The sequence below is a fragment of the Lampris incognitus genome, chromosome 16 (genome assembly GCF_029633865.1).
Source record: "Lampris incognitus isolate fLamInc1 chromosome 16, fLamInc1.hap2, whole genome shotgun sequence".
Taxonomy (NCBI): Eukaryota; Metazoa; Chordata; class Actinopteri; order Lampriformes; family Lampridae; genus Lampris; species Lampris incognitus.
The window spans coordinates 35371399-35391207 of record NC_079226.1 but is presented as its reverse complement, the minus strand read 5'-3'; the positions used below and the strand labels follow the sequence as shown (position 1 = coordinate 35391207).

Here is a 19809-nt window from a genome sequence, read left to right as displayed (position 1 = left end):
AATTTGCTCCAGGATATTCCAACAGGTATGGAGGCACAGAGAAGAAAGAAAGAAAAAAATCAATCCTGTCACATTTAGTAACGGAACAAAATCATATATCCCCGGGACATACTGCAACCCCAAAGATGACAGTAAAGAGATGAAGAAAATGCGGCAATGTCCCCGGGAGAATGACAAATGTGAGTTTATGAATTAATGTACATGTCTGCTTATACATCAGTTCCTGGTGGGGATGTCTTCTGTGAGGCGTTTGTAGACTAAATGTTCTCACAATAAGGAAAATACCAGGGAGAAACAAGATGAAAAAAAAACAAACTTTAAAATTAAATTGATAAAAATGTTAACATGGTATGTCTGCAATACCATGTCAATTTTTGCAGTGATTTGCTACTTAGATCCAAATGTCAAGCTATCCAAGACACGCAAAGATTATACACTCGGCACTCTGTGTACGCACAAAAACAAAATCTTACAGAAACCATATAGGGTTCTCCAGATTGAAAGGTGAGAAGAACTCAACACAGTTCCTTGAGAAACCATTTAATCGAGCATTTGGAATCCCTGACTGGCTATCTTCTCAAACCCTTCTTCATTTTTTTTTCTGGGGGGGGGGGGTTCTCCAAGAAAAAAAACAACAACACATTATTATTTATGGATGAACTATTCTCAGGAGGGATACCGAGGTGCTTGTGAGTTCCCGTCGGAGCTTCCAAGATCACCCTAATGAATCCATAACAAGAAGAAAGTCGGGCCCCATACCAGCAGTCTCTACATTCGGCCGGGTCCGGTAGCCACCCAGACCCTTGTTAGCGCCAGAGACTGGAGGCTTCTCCCCCCCCCCCGGGGCGAACATCGCGTGGAGCGAGTCCACATCAAAGGGCAAGCGTAAGTACATCTGCCTGGCTTGCAGAGTGGCAGCGCACACTGGGCTCGCTTCAGGCTACACCACTTTCAGCAAGTCGGCGTGGGCGTCTTAAGCCTGTGTATATATGTACAGACAGGGGTCTTTGCTGTGTGCGTATGTGTCAAATCACAAAAGGCAACAAAAAGACTTATCCTTGAGGCAAAACAAGCTACATGCACATTTATGTGGGGGTGTAGGTCGCTGTAGGCTAGAGAACGTCTGTGTCAGTGTGTGTGTGTGTGTTAGTGTGTAACAAATGGGAGGAACAGCCACCCTTGGCTGCTTATTCAAAGTGCAGTGAGTTCATTCATTGGGCTTGGATATATGCATAAAGAAAAGCCAAGAGGGACAACGATTATTTTCAAACAGAAATGCTTATGAGAGCGTGCCCTCAATGTCCCACTCCGATGTCGAAGGCGGGGAATTTCACTTTCCTCTCCACCGGCAACAGCCGGCATTTAAATCTCTCTTAACCTGCTTTAGTGGCTGGCATTATAGGGTGAAAACAACCGACCTATCACAGCATACGTGTGGTGTTCGTGTTTTGTGTGTTTAAGTCCCAAGCTGTTGTGTGAGAAGTTTGCAAGTTGTGCACTGCGGTGTGCAGATGCTTGTTTGAGTGTACATGTTGTGCATTATCAAAGTGTTGGGTATTGTTTGTTTTTGCAATATGTAGTGCACTGTGACATGGAGGCAAGGGTGTGAACTTGCTCTGTAAAAGTGGAGGGGGGGGAGAGAGAGAGAGAGAGAGAGAGAGAGAGAGAGCAGGTCTGCTGAGTTGCTTAATATGTGAACAAGAACACCTCAGACATGAAACCAGTTAGTCTTGAGAATTCCTACAAGCAAAAAAACACCTCTTGAGATGTGGAGGGTGGCGTAGTAAATGTTGATATCTTGATGTCTTGATGCATGCTCAATAATCCAGTAAGGAAATCCCAGGAAGATGAATCAGTTCATCTGGACACAACGTTTATCGAAAGAAAAGTTTAATCTCTCGTCTAAGTGACCTCCTCTTCAGTCTCAACTGACTGCAGGTCAGGTTATAAGAGTGGGGATACCTGCAGTCAGTTGAGACTGAAGAGGTCACGTAGATGAGTGATAAAACCTCTCTCTCTCAATAAATGTTGTGTCCAGATGAACTAATTCACCTTTCTGTGATTGATATATTGGTATTTTTTCCCATTAGTCATGCCACGCCACCTATGTTTTACTGGCACTGACTCAGATCCAGTTTTCAGTTATGTTTTACATCAAGTACTTCCTTTTAAACGCCAGGCAGATCTAGTCGGGGCTAACGGTTTGGTTTTGACACCGTGGTTTGTTCCTGGGCACGTTTCGGGAACAGCTCCAAATGACTGGCAGGTTGGGGAAGGCTCCTACTCTGAATTCTCACATCATGACATATTGACAAGTGTTCGCTTCTGTAAATGGGTCACATGGAGTGTAAAGGCTTTTGGTCTACCTCAGGCTTGCTGAGGCTGGAGGACACTAGGCTCCCTGAGCCCACATCCAGGTCCCACTGCTTCCTGCCCTGGTTGTGGGGGTCCAGAGCAGCTATCCGCCCATCCAAGGTGCTGATGATCACAAGGGACCTGTGCAGAAGAAATAAATAGAAAATAAAAATCAATGGCTTTGAACACATCATCCAAATCAAGGATTTCTGACAGATGCATAAAACAGCAGTGGACAACTGGGTTTGACACAGAATTTTAAAGTCTCTTCAGCATAAAGGCAGGTTCTTAAACCAGTTTGGTTGGTTCCTCCTCAGCAGGAGTTGAAAAACGATAGCATTACCCCTTGTCCTCTGGAAAACAAAGCAGTGAAATCCACTTTTTTTTTTAGCTTTTTTTTTGTGCCACCAACGTTTGGAAATGAGATTGTGTGGACCAGTGAAAATAAAAACAAGTATTCTGGGAATGCGAAGATCTCTCAAGCACATGATCAGTGACCTATTTCAGGTCTCAACCTACAGACTAAGAAAAAGGCAACAAGTTACATCTGACTTTAAAAGCCACCCCACTAGTGGGAGAGTATGCTTCCAACTCCTTGAAAACTGCATATCCTTGCAGTTTTAAGTTATGCTTGATCAACAGATAGTTGGATAAATTGCTCGTATTGTCCCTCTTACTTGCAAGAGTTTTACTACACTTGTGGCAATGAGCATTGTTGTCATCGGCATGGGTAAAGTGTTAACACACTTAAGGGCATTTGGTTCTCTCCACCATGATTATATAGTGCATCAGAGCACAGCCCCGCCAATAGCTCCAAGACAGACACCAAGAGAGAGGGACCGCGAGGGAGCAGCAACATTATGACTGTGACATTTCCATAAATTCCTTGAAAATCACATTTGCAGCAACTGAAATCTCCCTCCCTCATTACCGATTCAGAACCAGGTTTCTGGGGGCACCCCCCCCCTTTTCTCCCCAATTGTATCCAGCCAATTACCCCACTCTTCTGAGCCGTCCCGGTCACTGCTCCACCCCCTCTGCCGATCCGGAGAGGGCTGCAGACTACCACATGCCTCCTCCAATACATGTGGAGTCATCAGCCGCTTCTTTTTCACCTGACAGTGAAGAATTTCGCCAGGGGGGCGTAGCGTGTGGGAGGATCACGCTATTCCCCCCAGTCCCCCCTCCCCCCTGAACAGCCACCCTGACCGACCAGAGGAGGCGCTAGTGCAGTGACCAGGACATATACCCACATCCGGCTTCCCACCCACAGACACGGCCAATTGTGTCTGTAGGGACACCCGACCAAGCCGGAGGTAACATGGGGATTCAAACTGGAGATCCGCGTATTGGCAGGCAATGGAATAGACTGCCACACTACCCGGATGCCCTTCTGGGGGCATTCTTAAAGAGGACAGCACTTTGTGTTGTTGCATTGGGCAACAGCAACAAAAAAAACATAAAAAAACAACAACAACAAAAAAAACCCTAGACTTTGAGCATTTGCTGGTTCAATTCCCTGTGCAACTCTTGTCAAATACAACTGAAGTAACACTGATCAAGGTCAGGCGTGTTTTGGTTCTTCGTGTTTTTTTTGTTTTCCACTGGTAATGCATAAGCTGAGCACATGTCAAGCTACATGTTGCTTGACATTCAAAAAGCCACATGCATCCACACATGGAAAGGCCCCGTCTGTAGCATCTCACTCATAGGCTCCATGGGAGGTGAGTATAGTTGAGGCGCTTGTCTTGTTCAGTTTCATGGCATGTGGGAACTGGTCCCCATATTCTGCACACCATCTAAAACAATTTTCATTTTCAAAGTAGACATGAGCACTGAATCTTATGGCACTGAATCTCTTTCAACACATAATGGCAAGGTTCAATTTGAACACACAACTTTCCCCTGGAGGCAAAGAACACTTCGTGGTACCTTTAGGACCGGGGACTGTTCCTACACGCTGCACTCCACCGACGGTGCAGAGAAAACAGATGGTAATGTTGACTATTAGAGCACACTGGGGGATATTCTGGGATGATACAAGTACTATTTCATGGTGAAAAACTGTTACTGCTGGCAGAAAATGAAGTTCTTTTGGGTGCAAAGCCTTGATCCATTTTTTTATGACTCCATAAGGCAGTTTCCCCATTTATATTAAGTGAGCCATTTAATGTTCTACATTACAATAACGGACTTGAGTTTTATCTGGGCCTTTAAGTTGCTTTTAACAGCTTAAGACTGTTGAAGAAGACACCCAAGAGAAACAGTATATCTTTTCCATGTCGAGTGGGGGAAAAAATGCATTTCCAATTCGAATTTTCTGTGACATTCTGACGAAATAAATCGGGGTGGAGGTAGGGGAGGGGTGTTCTTGAATAATGCGACTTGATACGAGCTGGCCACAGCAACTTTCTAGTTGTTTAAAAAACAACAGCAAAAAAAAAAAAAAGAAAAAAAAGGCCCAACTCAGGAAATAAAATGAGATGCTAATGCAAGGGAACTTGCTACATATGAATGAAAATGAAAGATGCCCTGAAGGATTGGTAACTTGGATTTGTAGGCTGTGGAGGCTACAGCAGAATACTAGGCAATTTACTGAATAAAAGGAGGATCCATAACTTAATATTCATACTTCTGGAAAACCAGTTTCTCGAGTACTGTCTGTAGTCACAAGGTTTTGCTGCATACGGGTGTGAAGAATTTCGGTGTTGCACCTCTGGTCGACCCGAATCTGACAATCCGATGACATCATAGAGCAGGAAAATAAAATAATTAAAAAAAGCATCTTTTAAAAAAGTGCTGCAGCCCATGATGTGATTTTTCATGTATTTCTGCAATGAACTGTGCACCATTACTGAGGAATCACAGGAGAAGCAAGATTTCCATTCATCAGCAGCGTTGTGTGAATTTGTATAATGAATACTGACTAGTAGCACTTCCTTTGGATTGGTTAAACTGCACCCGGGTTTCATAATAATTCACTCTTTTGTCTGGCACCTACTTCCCCCACAGTTCCTCCTAAAGGCCAGGACATGTTTCTTCATAGGTACAAGTACACATCTGCTTGAAGCAATGCAGGGAAAGGGCTTCTGGGTAACTGTAACTTGCAAAGGTTGGCAAAGAGGCAGCCATGCAAAACTCGTCCGCCTCTCATTTGCGGCCCCTAGGGTCCACAACACCAACGCTGAGTTGTCAAGCAGGAGAGGATATCCGGTAACGTGATGTCAACACCAAACTGAGAATGGTAGTGGGAGCAAAAGAGCTGGCACCACAACATACATCAACACAACACAGAATTAAAGGCGAAACAAGACAACACCAACAAGGCAGAGATACACTTGGGGTTTTCCACTCCGTTTTGTTCTTTTATTTCAATTGTTTCCGTTTCCAGAACCTTTCTTGTGTAATTTGGTCTCGTAAACCAACACTACGTGCTCCTAAGTAGGCAAACACCCGTGCGCACATCAGTGTCAAACGCATCGCAAACACTTAAGACGCATCAGCGTTTAGGCGTTAATCTAGCTTAATGCTGCTGCACATCAGCGGTGGAAATCTTCTTCGCCCTGGGACACACCACATCCTGACTATTGACTTTTATGTGTCTGGAGAAGGTGCTGTCTGCAGGTATTATTCCTGCCTTATTTCTCCAGAGAAGGCCTGCCAAACCACATCTACACTCCTCCAGCACAGTTCTTCTTCATGTAGTGACACCACAAAGCCACACAATACAACAACGCTCTTCCTCCATTTACCACCTTCATTTTATCTGTGAAATACCACTAGATATGAAGTGCATTGCTTTGTTTTTTTTTTACCCCCCCCTTTTTTTCTCCCCAGTTTTATCTGGCCAATTACCCCACTCTTCCAAGCTGTCCCGGTCGCTCCACCCCCTCTGCTGATCCGGGGAGGGCTGCAGACTACCACATGCCTCCTCCTGATACATGTGGAGTCGCCAGCCACTTCTTTTCACCTGACAGTGAGGAGTTTCACCAGGGGGACGTAGCGTATGGGAGTATCACACTATCCCCCCCCGCCCCGAAAAGGCGCCCCAACCGACCAGAGGAGGCGCTAGTGCAGGGACCGGGACACATGCCCACATCTGTCTTCCCACCCGCCGACACAGCCAATTGTGTCTATAGGGACGCCCGACCAAGCCGGAGGTAACACAGGGATTCGAACCGGCGATCCCCGTGTTGGTAGGCAATGGAATAGACTGCTACGCTACCCAGATGCCCCCATTGCTTTGTGTTTAATGTAAAAAATGTGCTGGATGAATAGTTTGACCAACAGATTGACGGATTGATTGCCTGAGCACTCCTGTGGTGAAGTGCCATATTCAAGAGCACCACAGAGATCTGCTATTAGCTTCCTACCCACATTCTGTACATTGTAAAGAGACAGAAGAGGTATATCGACCTACCATCTTATCATTTTTGTCTATCAGCCTTTTGCACTGTCTAGAGGTAAAATCCCATCTCCTACTTTAGACTACTTTTTTATAATCTCATTTAACGTCTCGCTTTGTGATCTTTGCACACAACCCACCCAGATAAGTTCCTCGTACACGTAAATTTACCTGGCAAATAAAAACAGATTTGGGTCCGGATTTAAAGGGCACACTGGCAGCAGTTGCTAGAGGGGTGGAGCCGTATTTGTTCACCTTCTCCAACTGAATAACAGTGAGGAAAATGTGGTCTTGTCATCCATCACTCATCATTCATTCATACTGTGACAGCTGTAAATGTGCATTAAGTCAGAAACACCTGTTAGGGGTGTAAGGAAATATCGATACACTTGAGTATCGTGATATTATGTTTCGTGATACTGTATCGAATATCAAAAACACTATTGATGTTTTATTACATGCAAAGATTCGTGGCAGATGGTTCATTTTGTGTTGTGTGTAAACCCTCGACCACTAGATAGCAGTGTTGTAATCCATCTTCAGCCATTTGACTCTTCCACTCCAACTTATCAACGTAAACTGAGACAGGAAGTAGCGTAAAAACAAAGAAAAAAGACCTATGAAATCACAATATACTGCCTTGCTTACAGTATCACAAATATGGAATCGAAACTCCTGTATTGTGGTATGTATTGTATCACCAGATTCTTGCCAATACACAGCCCTAACACCTGTCCATGAACAAGACAGGTTAAACAAACGGGTAATTCTCAATCATTCGGCAATAATCCGCCATCGATTTCGCCTACTGAATGTCTCTCATTAACGAAGAGATGAAGATGGACACGAGGGCACATGTTTAAGGATTTTCAAGCCTTGAGGGAAAAGAGACGTGGCCTCACGAGGCCTGCAACTCAATATCAGGGAGGTTTTCCTAACTGTTCTGCCCGCTGAGCGAGTTATTCACACCATGTTTGCAGTGATGTGATCAGAGGGAGTTTGCAGCATTGGACCAGCCACTTTTATCTCCACTCCAGCCTGGAGTCTGGAGAGAAATGCAAATGGGATCACTTAACAGTAATAAGCCATGTGTGTTTCAACCCCATCAAAGCCGAGATTATCTCCCAAAATCTGCTGTAAGCATTATCAGCCCCAGCTTTAGCACTGAAGTAAGGGGTATAGAAGAAGAAGAAGAGAAAAAAAAAAACATTGTTTTTCTTCTCAGCCACCAATGAAAGTGCAGCGCGCTAAAACCTGCTTTCACTCTCTCGATTGGCTGCGAAGCCCTGCCAAAAATATTAGGCTGATTGGTTGTTGCTAAGCAGTAGGTTTTCGGAGAGGGTGGAGGCTAAAGCCGTGTTCATTCCACCACCACCACCAAGTCATGCTGTGAATGTGGAAGTGAGGAACAAGTCACTCAAAGCATAGTTAAACTTCAGAAAGAGAGACAGCCAGAGAGAGAGAGAGAGAGAGAGAGAGAGAGAGAGAGAGAGAGAGAGAGAGAGAGAGAGAGAGAGAGAGAGTTGCATTTGGAGAGGAAGATCAAAGCCCTTTGTAGACCCTTTGTACTCCTGATAAAGGATGGAAAAGGGAATGGGGGGGCACTTAACTACAACTTAGGTAACATGATGGCAATAGAGAGAAAGAGGCAGGAGGGGAGGAGGAGGGGGTGTATCTACAAAAATAGTACTACACCAGACAATAAACGCAGAAGAAGAAAAAATCAAAGGCAAACAACCGCACACTCTAGTAACTCGTTAAAAAATATAAATAAATAAACTTGAGGCAACTTATTTTCCATGTCGCTAGCCCCAAGATATCGTTTTCCCGGCTTGTCACTAAAAAGGGACAACATGTAGCCTATGGGGCGGTTGCTGAGCGGGGGGATTCAGGCAGCCGTCTGGCAAAGTAACAGATGTTGGAACGGCAGAAAGAAACAAACAGAGAGCAAACTAAAGAAAAAGACAGAGACACAGAGAGAGAGAGAGAGAGAGAGAGATCAGGATGCTGACAGCGAGGGGGTTGTTAGCGCGCTAGCCTGTAATGCTGTCAAAGTGTCATAATAGAGCCGAGCACTTCTTCAGTCACAAAGCGTATGCTAGAGCAGCGACGCCAATTACACCAAACAAAACACACACACACACACACACACACACACACACACACACACACACACACACACACACACACACACACACACACACACACACACCTCTCCTTGGAGAGACTTGCAGCCCTCAGTATATGCACACGCAGGCAAGGGGAGTTGGTGGTAAACACACTCCATTGAAAGAATGGAGGGATGTTTACACAGGCTGAGTCTCCAAGGAGCAGGAACTACCGAGCCGGGCCAATCGCAACGGCTTGCCTCAGGGCCACCGGCCAATCACAGCGCTGCATATGTCTGCTGTCAGCCAATAGGCAGCGAGCTCTTGAGAAACTTGGCCAATGGCGGGGAGAGACTGCCTGTAACCATGCAACAGCGAGCAGCCCTGGTTATGTACCGGAGTGTGGAGCGGCTACCGGACGGCGGGAATAACAATACGGCAGCATGGAGAGCACGTGGAGGAGGAAGCTATGGATGCAGCGCTAAGCCGGCCACGCCCTGCTGGACCAGACGCACCAGAAACTGGTTAAAAAAATTTAACAGGGATAAAGAAAGAAAGGAAAAGTAGGGAAGTTGTTATGATCCCCACTCACTTCTCTACATTTTTACAGGTGAATCCTGGGAGACAATGACCCCCCCCCTTCCCTCCTTCCCCTCTGCATTTAGATGGGCGGTTCCCAGCAAGTTAAACTTGGCTTTCTTCAAGAGCTTCTCAGCTCGACAAAAACAACAATTAAGGCAATTCTCACTACAGACATGTAAACGCTAAAAACAGTCAAGTCCATTTCATTTCATTAGCCCAATATCACAAATTACAAATTTGCCTCAAGGGGCTTTACAGCAACACAACATCCTGGCCTGGCATCAGATAAGGAACAACTCCCTAAAAAAAAAAGGTAGGCTCAAGGAACCAGACCTGTGCGACCAGGCTGATTTCTACCTGAAAATCAAACAGCAAGCCTGCCATCTAGTATTGACAACTCTTTTGCACGCCGTTACTCTTTTTACGTTTCCCGAGGGAGGTAACACCGTCGAATCTCGAATCTACCGCTGTGTTCATCCCCATTCAAGTCCTTTTCAGGTCCTGAATTGAGACTTCATTTAGCGTGGTTTCAGGCTGGAAGGACCGGCGGACAGTCCACTTGGTTTGGTAAAGAGTGCATTCAGAACTGGTCTCTCTCAACAAGCAGCACCCGGCATTCAAGGGCCTGCTCACGGCTTCATAAAAAGTGACTTTTCAACAGCCTCTGAATTCCACTGATCGATTAACAGAGTTAAAGAAACATAAAACCATAAACCCAAAGTGTGCAGACAACACACAGGAATAACAAGTGTTAAGATTCTGCCACAAAACAGATAACGCAGAGCTAAAGTCAAGTCAGTTTCATTTGTATAGCCCAACATCACAAATAAAGTTGGAATACTTTTCTTTACATCACTTGTGCGCAACTGCAGTGTTTATTTAACAGCGATGGCGGGCGGCCGCACAAACAAGTGCTGGGTAACAAAGTAATTCACAACAGTTGAAGTGTGACTAATGTGGAATGAAGACTCGCAACGAGGGGTCTCTTTTAAAGCCCTCGCCACACTGCGCGGGGCAACCATCTGGACTGCTGCAGCAGACCACTGCAACAGCGAGGCTGGGGTGTGGCTTGGGGAAGAAAAAAAAACTTCTCCCACCGACAACAACAACAACGAGGGGTAGAGCAGGAAAAAAAAAAAAACCCACACCATTCCATCACCCTTCCCTCTCCTGCACTACCGAGACGCTCTCTCCCCAACCTGAAGCATTTCACATGTGGCGAAATCCAAACTCCGTGGCGCCACTCTCCTGCAAGCCGATTGGCTGGGCCGCGGCTCCCGTCCTGCGATCCGATTCGTTGTTGCTAAGCAGTGAGGAGCTAACTGGAGCGCAAACAGGGCAGCGCGGTCCTTCCGCCTGCAGTCTAAATCTCATCTCCCTCTGCTCCTCTTTCCCTGCCCTCCTTTCCGTCTCGATATCCCACCTTTCCCCTCTGCCCCACCCAGCACTGCAGTGCTGCAGGGTGGGTCCTCGTGACTGCTTCAAAAACACCCAATAACCGCATGAGGGGGTCATTTTCTGATAACGACGGCGAAGGCCGACGCATGTTAAGCGACGGCATCGACGAGCAGCTGCTTGTTTTAACCCGCGGTGCAAAGTAATTGCATTGTGTCGCGGCACACTTGTCAGCAACTCTCGTCCTCCGATAGCCGGACATTTGAGTCAGCGCACGAGCCGTGAGAAACTAGGTGAGGAGGGGACATCCGAGAAGAGCGGATGCACTTTTCTGCAGTAACATACGTGATGAGGATTCTGTTAAGAGAGCAGCTGCAAAGCCATGAACAACTAATAAGCACAACACTGTAAAGTCCTTTGCAACGCACAAATAAACAACCCAAGTCAGAACAGGGTCACATTAAGACAACGCGGACGATTAGTGTAAAATAGGTTAGAAGGGGACTACGGCAGGCTGCCAGCGTGCACTTTCAGAGATGATTTACAGGGTGGCGATCAGCTCCCGGGGCGTTTGGAAGGCAGGGGCCACCAGCGGGCTGAGAGTTTTTTGAGGCTGTTGGTTTGAAACTTTCCCCCGAGGGAGTTGAGACTTGAGAGACAGAACGTCACACCTGAAGCCCCTCCCCCCCCCGTGTCACGCCCCGGCAATTTGGGGACAGATTCTATTAATAAAAACCCACAACATCTCCCTGGTTACAGAGAGGGGGTCTGGTGAGAGAGAGAGAAGAAAAAAAACCGAAAAACAAGAACCTGAACTCTCCTCTCCCTTCCCTTAAAAAAAAAAAAAGGGGGAAAAAATATATAAATAAATACAATTCCTCTTGTCCTCCTTCTTAGGTCTCCTTTCTTTCACACTCCTACAGCCAAGACCCACGCGGCCAACTCAAATTCTGAGCATTACCTGTTCTCTGCCGCGCGATTGGCCGACTTGCGCCCCGACTCGCGCCAGCTGATTGGCTGTTGCTAAGCAGTAGGCTGTGGGAGCCAGCCGCCATACGGCAGCCCAGAGGAGCTGTTGCCTCTACCAACCCTGAGGGGTGAGAGGAAGGGTGTGTGTGTGTGTGTGTGTGTGTGTGTGTGTGTGTTGGGTGAACGGGTTTCAAACAAAGCTGTCGTCCTCAGTCTCCTCTCACCTCCAAGCACTCCCCTAAGGTGGTAGAGGTCTCCGCGGAGGGCTCGCTGGCAGGAGCATCAAACCAGGCGCTGCTGTCACACGAGATCCATATTCGCTCACTAACACACACAGACATGCACGCGCATGTGCAAAAGCATTCACACACACACACACACACACACACACACACACACACACACATACACACACACACACCCTCTCCCAGGCAGATGTAAACAGCAGGTCTCCAGAGCGATGTCTGTAACGTATAGGTGAGGAGCGCCGGGCGAGGTGAGGTGACAGCCGTCAGCCGACACGGCAGCGGCTCCGTCAGAAACCGAAAGCCGGATCAAAGCGAACGTCTAGATTATTTATAGATTACAGGATATAGAAGCAGAGAAGGAAAAATAACACGGAAATTCGGGAACGCCGACGTCTGAGAGCAACTTGTGTTTCGTCTGAACGTGTCCACTTGAAACGAGTGAAAACACCTTGATATGTCTGAAGTGCTTCACGCCAAAATCTATTTTGAAAAAAAAAAAATCACTGATTTCATCCTTCAATATCCCAAGAAATTCAGGTGCATATGAGTTTGTTGTTGTAGCCAAGCCTCAACTTCCCTTGCTCACCAGCATAAGTGCCAGGACTCTCAAGCACATGTTTTATATATGTATTTGAAAGTGTTACTGGATTAAAAGTTGCTTTTTCTAAACAAAGTGCATCTCACTCCACAGCAAACATTACCACCCTGAGACAACGTGTTTCCGCCCCACCGGGATGTTTTATAGCGATATTATATCACAAAGTGCTGCTTATCGCAAGAACCGGCGTCCTTGTTTGGCTTGGAGAGCTACGGCCTCTTGCAGGCGCACCCTTGAAAAGGTCACTCGGAAAATCCACGAAGACTTTTCAGAGGGTTAACCTTGTGAGCGCCGCCGCAAGCCGAGGTGAACCTTCCCCCAAAAATGTCAGAAGTTTTCACCGTTTTATGACTGATGTCTTCACCGTGGGACAAGGTGTGAAATGAATGTTTTAGTCTGAGAGAGAGAGAGAGAGAGACAAAAGAGAGACACAAACGAGAGAGGGAGAACGAGACGCGAGAGAGAAACAGAGACACACACGACACAAACGAGAGAGAACGAGAGACACACAAGACACACGAGAGAGACATATGAGAGAACGAGAGACACACGAGAACAAGAAACAAATGAGAGGAGAGACACGAGAGAGGGAGAGACACTAGAGAAACAAACGAGAGACAAACACACGAGATACAAACGAGACACACACAAGACAGACACGCACAAACATGAGACACAAACATGAGACATGCACACAAACATGAGAGAGAATGAGAGACACACAAGAGAGGGAGAGACACTAGAGACACAAACGAGAGAACGAGAGACAAACAAGACACACACACGAAAGACACACACAAACATGAGAGAACGAAAGACACACGAGAGAATGACACACACGAGAGAGAGAACGAGAGATACAAACAAGAGAGAACAAGACACACGAGAGACAAGAGACAAGACACACGAGACACACAAACATGAGAAACGCACAAATATGAGACACACACAAACATGAGACACGCACAAACATGAGAGAGACACACACAGACATGAGAGAACGAGACACGAGAGAGAACGGGTGACACACGAGAGAAAGACACACGAGAAGGAGAAAACAAGAGACACGCGAGAGAACGAGACAAGCGAAAGAGACAGAGAGATAGATAGAGAGACAGATAGAGAGTGCGAGAGAGAGAGAGAGAAGGGGAGAGACAGATAGAGAGAGAGAGAGAGAGAGAGAGAGAGAGAGAGAGAGAGAGAGATAGAGAGTGCGAGAGAGAGAGAGAGAAGGGGAGAGACAGATAGAGAGAGAGACAGATAGAGAGTGCGAGAGAGAGAGAGAGAAAGGGAGAGACAGATAGATAGAGAGAGAGAGAGAGAGAGAGAGAGAGAGAGAGAGAGAGAGAGAGAGAGAGAGAGAGAGAAAGGGAGAGACAGAGCGATATAGAGAGAGAGAGAGCGAGAGAGAGAGAGAGAGACAGAGCGATATAGAGAGAGCGATATAGAGAGAGAGACAGAGCGATATATATATATATATAGAGAGAGAGAGAGAGAGAGAGAGAGAGAGAGAGAGAGCGAGCGAGAGAGCAGGTGTGATCGGGTCTTCTTCTCAGCACAGATGTGCCACCGAGTTCCCTTTCTGTCAGAACTGTCCTACTACTCAGGCTTTTAAGAACAGATGTCTCTACATCTAAAAACGAAGAGAGCGAGTGAGACGTCCCACTAAGCTCACCTAGGTCATGTTCACCCCTTGTGATTTTATACTTGCACATTTATTTCCTAATTTCGTTGACATTCGGTTTGGTTTAACGGGTTTACGTGTTGGTTTACACACGACTGTTTATCTCGTCTTGTGAACACGTGTTAAGGCTAGTCCTCCTCACACCACTATGAGGACTGTTGTACAATATAATGATCACCATCAATATCATGTTTACCAAGCGCAATGAAGTAAGCACAAAAACATAGATGACATTTAATTCTTGCACCCTACACCCATGCAACCACTTCCTGGTTCTGACTACAGGCAACTCTTAGGACTACTAAGTAAAATACTGTAATACTACTGTCCAGTCACCGGAGCAAGCCTAATGTTCCATTATATTTTTGTGGTTACTGGGCCGAGTCCTGTTGGCGTTGCCGTGCCATGCCTGTACTACAAGCCGCCCAGCAAAAAGGTGATTTCAGAAACCAAACGTGGCCGACAACTGAGTGTCTATCTAAACTGTGAGCGTGAGACAGAGAGAAAGAAAAGGAGAAATGGGAAAGGCGAGACACAGAGAGACAATCCCAGAAAGGGAGGGCGATGCACTGAGAAGATGACAGAAAGAGGCAAAGCAGAAAAAGAGAAAGAAAGGACAGTACCGAAAGAGATGGACAACGATGGAAGAAGAGCAAAGGAGCGAGAGAGGGGGGGGGGGGGACAGGAAAGGGTGTGTCTGGCTGCAGGATCAGCACACACATGAGGAGTTGGATTGTGTCTATGGAGGGAAAGGCAACTTTTAATCACCAAATTATGTTGATTTCCACTTGACACAACACTGAAAGATGACGGTCGGGGGCCGTCGCTTTCTTGTCACGGCTAGTCCCCACTGGGGCTGCTCATCGTCCACATATATCTGGGCAAACAGTCTGGGTTATAGTCAGGTAGCTATGTCCTTGGCTATGCATCTAAAATGAAAAAAACATAAATGAGCCCTCACTTCTGTCACGTTGTACCGTGTGTGGCACGGCAAGTTTGTTCATTTCAATTGAATTCGAACACCCGTTTTTGTTTTTCCTCTCTTTCTCGATCTCTTTAAAAAAAAACAACTTTTGACTGAAATCACATCTACGTGACTTGATCACACTTTGGTGCGACGCAGCATGCTGTGCCTGGTAACCCTCCAGTTCGTTCAAACTACAGCTTCTGTGACACGCAACGAAGCGATCAATAATATCTGACGTTTGAATCTGGCGTCAGGTCAAAAGTGTGCCGTGGGACCGAACAGACGGACAACCGAAAAACATTTGCTTTCCCCTCCGCAGGCTGGGACGGTCGTGCAAATGTTTAGTATTTAAGGCCATGGAAGGCAAAAGGTGAAAGGTGACGGAAAGATTAAACAATCTGGATTCCTACATTGTCAAGTTTGTTGCCAGTTTACAGGCATTCCACCCAATTCAGCGTTACACAATTCCTGCAGAAAAGCACTTGGCAGGCACAAATAACACCTGCATACAGACTAACATACCAACACTTTCAGACTTTCACCCTACAACACAATAAGTTGGATTCTGATTTAACACAACTACTGGTCTGTTTTTTGATTTGAAAAAAAATGTACAATAAAAGATTGTATTAGAACTGATATTGGCCTCAGAAGATCGAGAACAACGCCCAACCAACAAATAGTTAAGGGACAACTCTTAAGAGAGCACACCGAGCCGAGCTTTGGCAGGCGGGCGTCAAACCCTCTGTTTACCAAGGCTGACAAAGTCAATAGCTGCATGTCACTTTGAGAGGCGGTGGCAGGCTGGTTAAAATCAGATGCATGAAACGGCCTGAATCTTCTGACTGGCAGCATCAACAGGGTCAATTTGAACAGGGGATGCGGACGATGACATGACCTTCACAGCATAGAGTCCGTACATGCAGTTCCCCTGTACTGCTGAAAAATATATCGTTTCAGAATCGATCGCAATATAAACATGCGCAACATGCCTGTGAATGTTCTCATTCATCCAGGTCATGGATCATCAGAAAGGCACGAACTGAGGAAGCCTCTTGGATGAGAGGCGAAACGTCTTCACGGATATACTATACCAAGTCCAGTTGCACTTGATTCAACTCCTTTGGATAAACATGTGCAATGGTCACACTGCAAAGGATGCGATGTAAAGCAAATTGATGTCAGTGAGGTTTGGCTAAAACTGATATTGCTGAATAGAAAACAAAACTTAGTAAGGTTCACTTTTGTTATAACAAAAGAGGACCGCAAATACTCTCGTGCATCTGACAACACAACCGTCTGATTCAATGACTTCTTGGACAACTGCCTACAGAAATAAAACCAGCGGGTTTAGGGATTCAATTCCCACCATTGTCCGTCACACTGAAAATGTTGTCATGGTTGGTACTGTCAGATGTTTTGGGCAAAAGTGTCCAGCAAAGCTGACATTTTTACTGATAAATACAACTTGATTGATTGATTGATTGATAACACCACACGTGGTGCTGATGAGAAGTTTCCCCAAAGCCATGTTAGAGTCATATACTATCTACATGTAGCATCAATTTTTCATCTGACGACTTTAATTCCACAAATGATCTCAACCCACTTGACGACAGATCCTGCACAGCTACAAGTGATGTAAAAAAAATTTAAAAAGGGGGGAAAAATGAGAATAAAGTGCGTTTTTATTGCGTTTCACTGACTCTCAATTTCAAGTCAGCTGCGGGGGGGAAACATCAACTTGCCAGGTTCACTCATTAGGGGGATAACACGTGTGGACAGCAGTGGAGGATCAGCATGACGAGACAATGACGAGTGGGGAAACCGTTGAGAACTTTATGGGATTAATAAATGAAACGTAGATCGACTTTGCCTTGCACCGTGGACGCGCCGATGACAGCAAACCAGAGCAGGAGGAAACTCGGCATCGGCGCGCGCGCAGCAGTCCTGCCCATCACATTCCCCAAACACACTGGAATAGAAACGGGAATAACTTTATTTTCCTACAGACAAGTCGCTCGCTTCAATCGCAGTTGGGAATGAGAGCAGAGAAAGCAGTACCCCTTTTTGTGAGTGTGTGTGTGAGAGAGTGTGAGTGTGTGTGTGTGAGAGAGTGTGTCAGTGTGTGAGTGTGTGTGTGTATGTGTGTGTGTGTGTATATGTGTGTGTGCGGTATTGGGATAATATCCCCCCCTTCCATCTCCACGTTTTTGACAGCTTGAGCGCCGCACCGAGAGCGGAAATGGATTACGGCGCACAGCGGGAAGGCCGGTAAAGCCACGGTTTTAGCGGAAGATCGACAACCGACTCAGAAGTCACGAGCTGCGGCGAGAACTTTCGTGTCCGCGCCGTTCCGCCGCTGTCAGGTCGGTCGTGCCCAAGCGGGTCAACTTTCGGCGTAGCCGCCGCGGGTGGGACTTCGCCCGGGCATGTTGCCGAAGCTCGGCGCCGACGAGCGGCCGGAACCGAACCGCTCTTTGTTGTTCGTTACCTGGTCGATCTGACGTTTCCGCTACTTTCTCGGAAGGCTTCGTCGCCCTCCCCGCCGCCGGCTCCGCTGTCATCGTCCTCCACGGTGACGTCTTGGACGAGTGGGGCCGCTATGTTCTCCAGGCCGTTCTCCATAACTCCTGGACCGTCCTCCGCCGAGGGGAGTAAGCCCAGGGCGGCTGGCTGCGGCGCCCGGCCGACGGCGGAGCCCCGACTCTGCGAGCCCCCCGTCAACGCGTTCAGCAGCAGCAGCAGCAGCAGGAGCACCAGGGAAATGCTCACGTTGCCAAAGTGAAACCCCCTTTCCATTTGTAAAACTGGCACATTAGTGGATGTGCGATTCACATAGCCGCGCAACGTCCGAAGGGGGGAAAAAATACAAAATGAACTAAACAAAATAGCTAAACACCAACGGGCGGGGGGGCGGGAGAAAACTCCCTGGTTTAACTTCCTCGACGCCGTTTCAAGTCTTTTCTTTAGGTAAACATGAGCAGCCACTGGGACACCATGTTATTCGTTTTATACTTCACTCGTCTTGCCTTGGTAACGCTTAGACCCGCCCCGTCGCTAGACCAGGATTGGACGCCGTAATCGTCACGGCGGTCAAATTCACATGTACAACATCTGATTGTACCCTCAACTGTCAATCAGACAAACCAGCACACTAAGCAGAATCTGAATGCATGAAACGGCTGTCACTCAAAGGGGCGGGCTGCAGCCGGGCGACCCGGTTCATTGGACAACGTCACTGTCAATCAAAACAACGTAGGCGCGACCGCGGAGACCAGCGAGGGGGGTGACGCAAAACATTACCCGGTGGCGTTCTTGCGAGGCGAACTTCTCATTGGCTGAGACGTGTCGCCGCGTGTCCAATAGAAACACGCGGCCAGGGAACGCAACGCCATTCGCCGGCTTGCTCAGCCGCGGATAAAAACGGGGACTCGCGATTTGTTGTGCCCGGCTGTCGATCACCTGTAGCCGTTCAGCTCCTCCGCGGAACCGACCTGAAAACATCAACGTGGCCCCGGAGACGCAAACGGTTCCTGTTCCTGGTCGTGTCACGAGCGGCCGCCAAGCAAATAACGGGCTACAAACACCGTGTTCGTTCGGTGACTTGCCATTGACTAATAAGGCATGAGCGCGAGATACCGCCGGCTGCCAACAGCGGCGCACGACAAAAATAGTAGCTGCTGAGTGGCCGGGGTCATTTACACGTCCAGGTCCTTTAAATATGGTTTTAGGGAAAATCGTCTCGGTGGGACGATGAATATGACCTCCGTTCACCTGCACACGTGCATGTGAAGTCCTGCGCGTCAAGCGAGGTCCTCTTGTACATAAGCTTATTCTGTCTCTGGCGCCCTCCTGCGGTCATTTGCGGAATCCGTCTGACAGGCGGAACGAGGCTGCAACAAATCAATCAATCTCAAGTTGCATTTTGTATAGCGCTTTACAATTAACACGCTCTCTCTCTCTCTCTCAGCCTTAAATGGGCAATAGGGGGAGTATTGTGCTTAGTGGGTGATAATGAAGACCTGCTTTTCTGTTTCTAGTTTGTGTAACATGGGTGAGCCCTGGCTGTACATCTTTTATTTTATTTATTTATTCTTTTATTTAATTTGTGTTTGTGATATCGGGCCATGCATGTAGAGTGGACTTAAGTTTGGAACCTGTTTGTTAGTGTGGATACTTCTGTTTTGAATTACTTAATGAGACTTTTTCTGAAACTGTTCTTGTCATTTTTTTTTAGATGGATTATAATAAGATGTAGTGGATTATAATATGATGTATATGTTTCGAATATCAGCTGTTGGACTGAATAAATGTGCTTTTGAAAATCAAAAAAAAAAATCAAAAATCTCTCGCTCTCGCGCGCACACACACACACACACACACACAAATCAAGTTTTCTTGCAAGATTCTCAAAATTTTTTGAAATCTGGCTTTCCCCGACAAATTGCTGTTTAACATTACAGAAACGCTCACTACGAAATAAAATAAAACAAGT

General features: G+C 46.7%; 1 protein-coding gene across 1 annotated transcript in view; it reads right to left on the bottom strand.

The window, feature by feature from the left end:
• eif2ak3 (eukaryotic translation initiation factor 2-alpha kinase 3) overlaps positions 1-18164 on the bottom strand; it is a 59306-nt gene extending 41142 nt beyond the window's left edge. Inside the window, exons 1-2 of the mRNA XM_056295850.1 lie at positions 17806-18164; positions 2367-2496 (exon numbers count right to left, since the gene is read on the bottom strand). Coding sequence (XP_056151825.1) covers positions 2367-2496; positions 17806-18113 — 438 coding nt within the window. The 5' untranslated portion in view covers positions 18114-18164. The remainder of the gene's footprint in view (positions 1-2366; positions 2497-17805) is intronic.
• Between the last annotated feature and the right edge of the window lie 1645 nt (positions 18165-19809).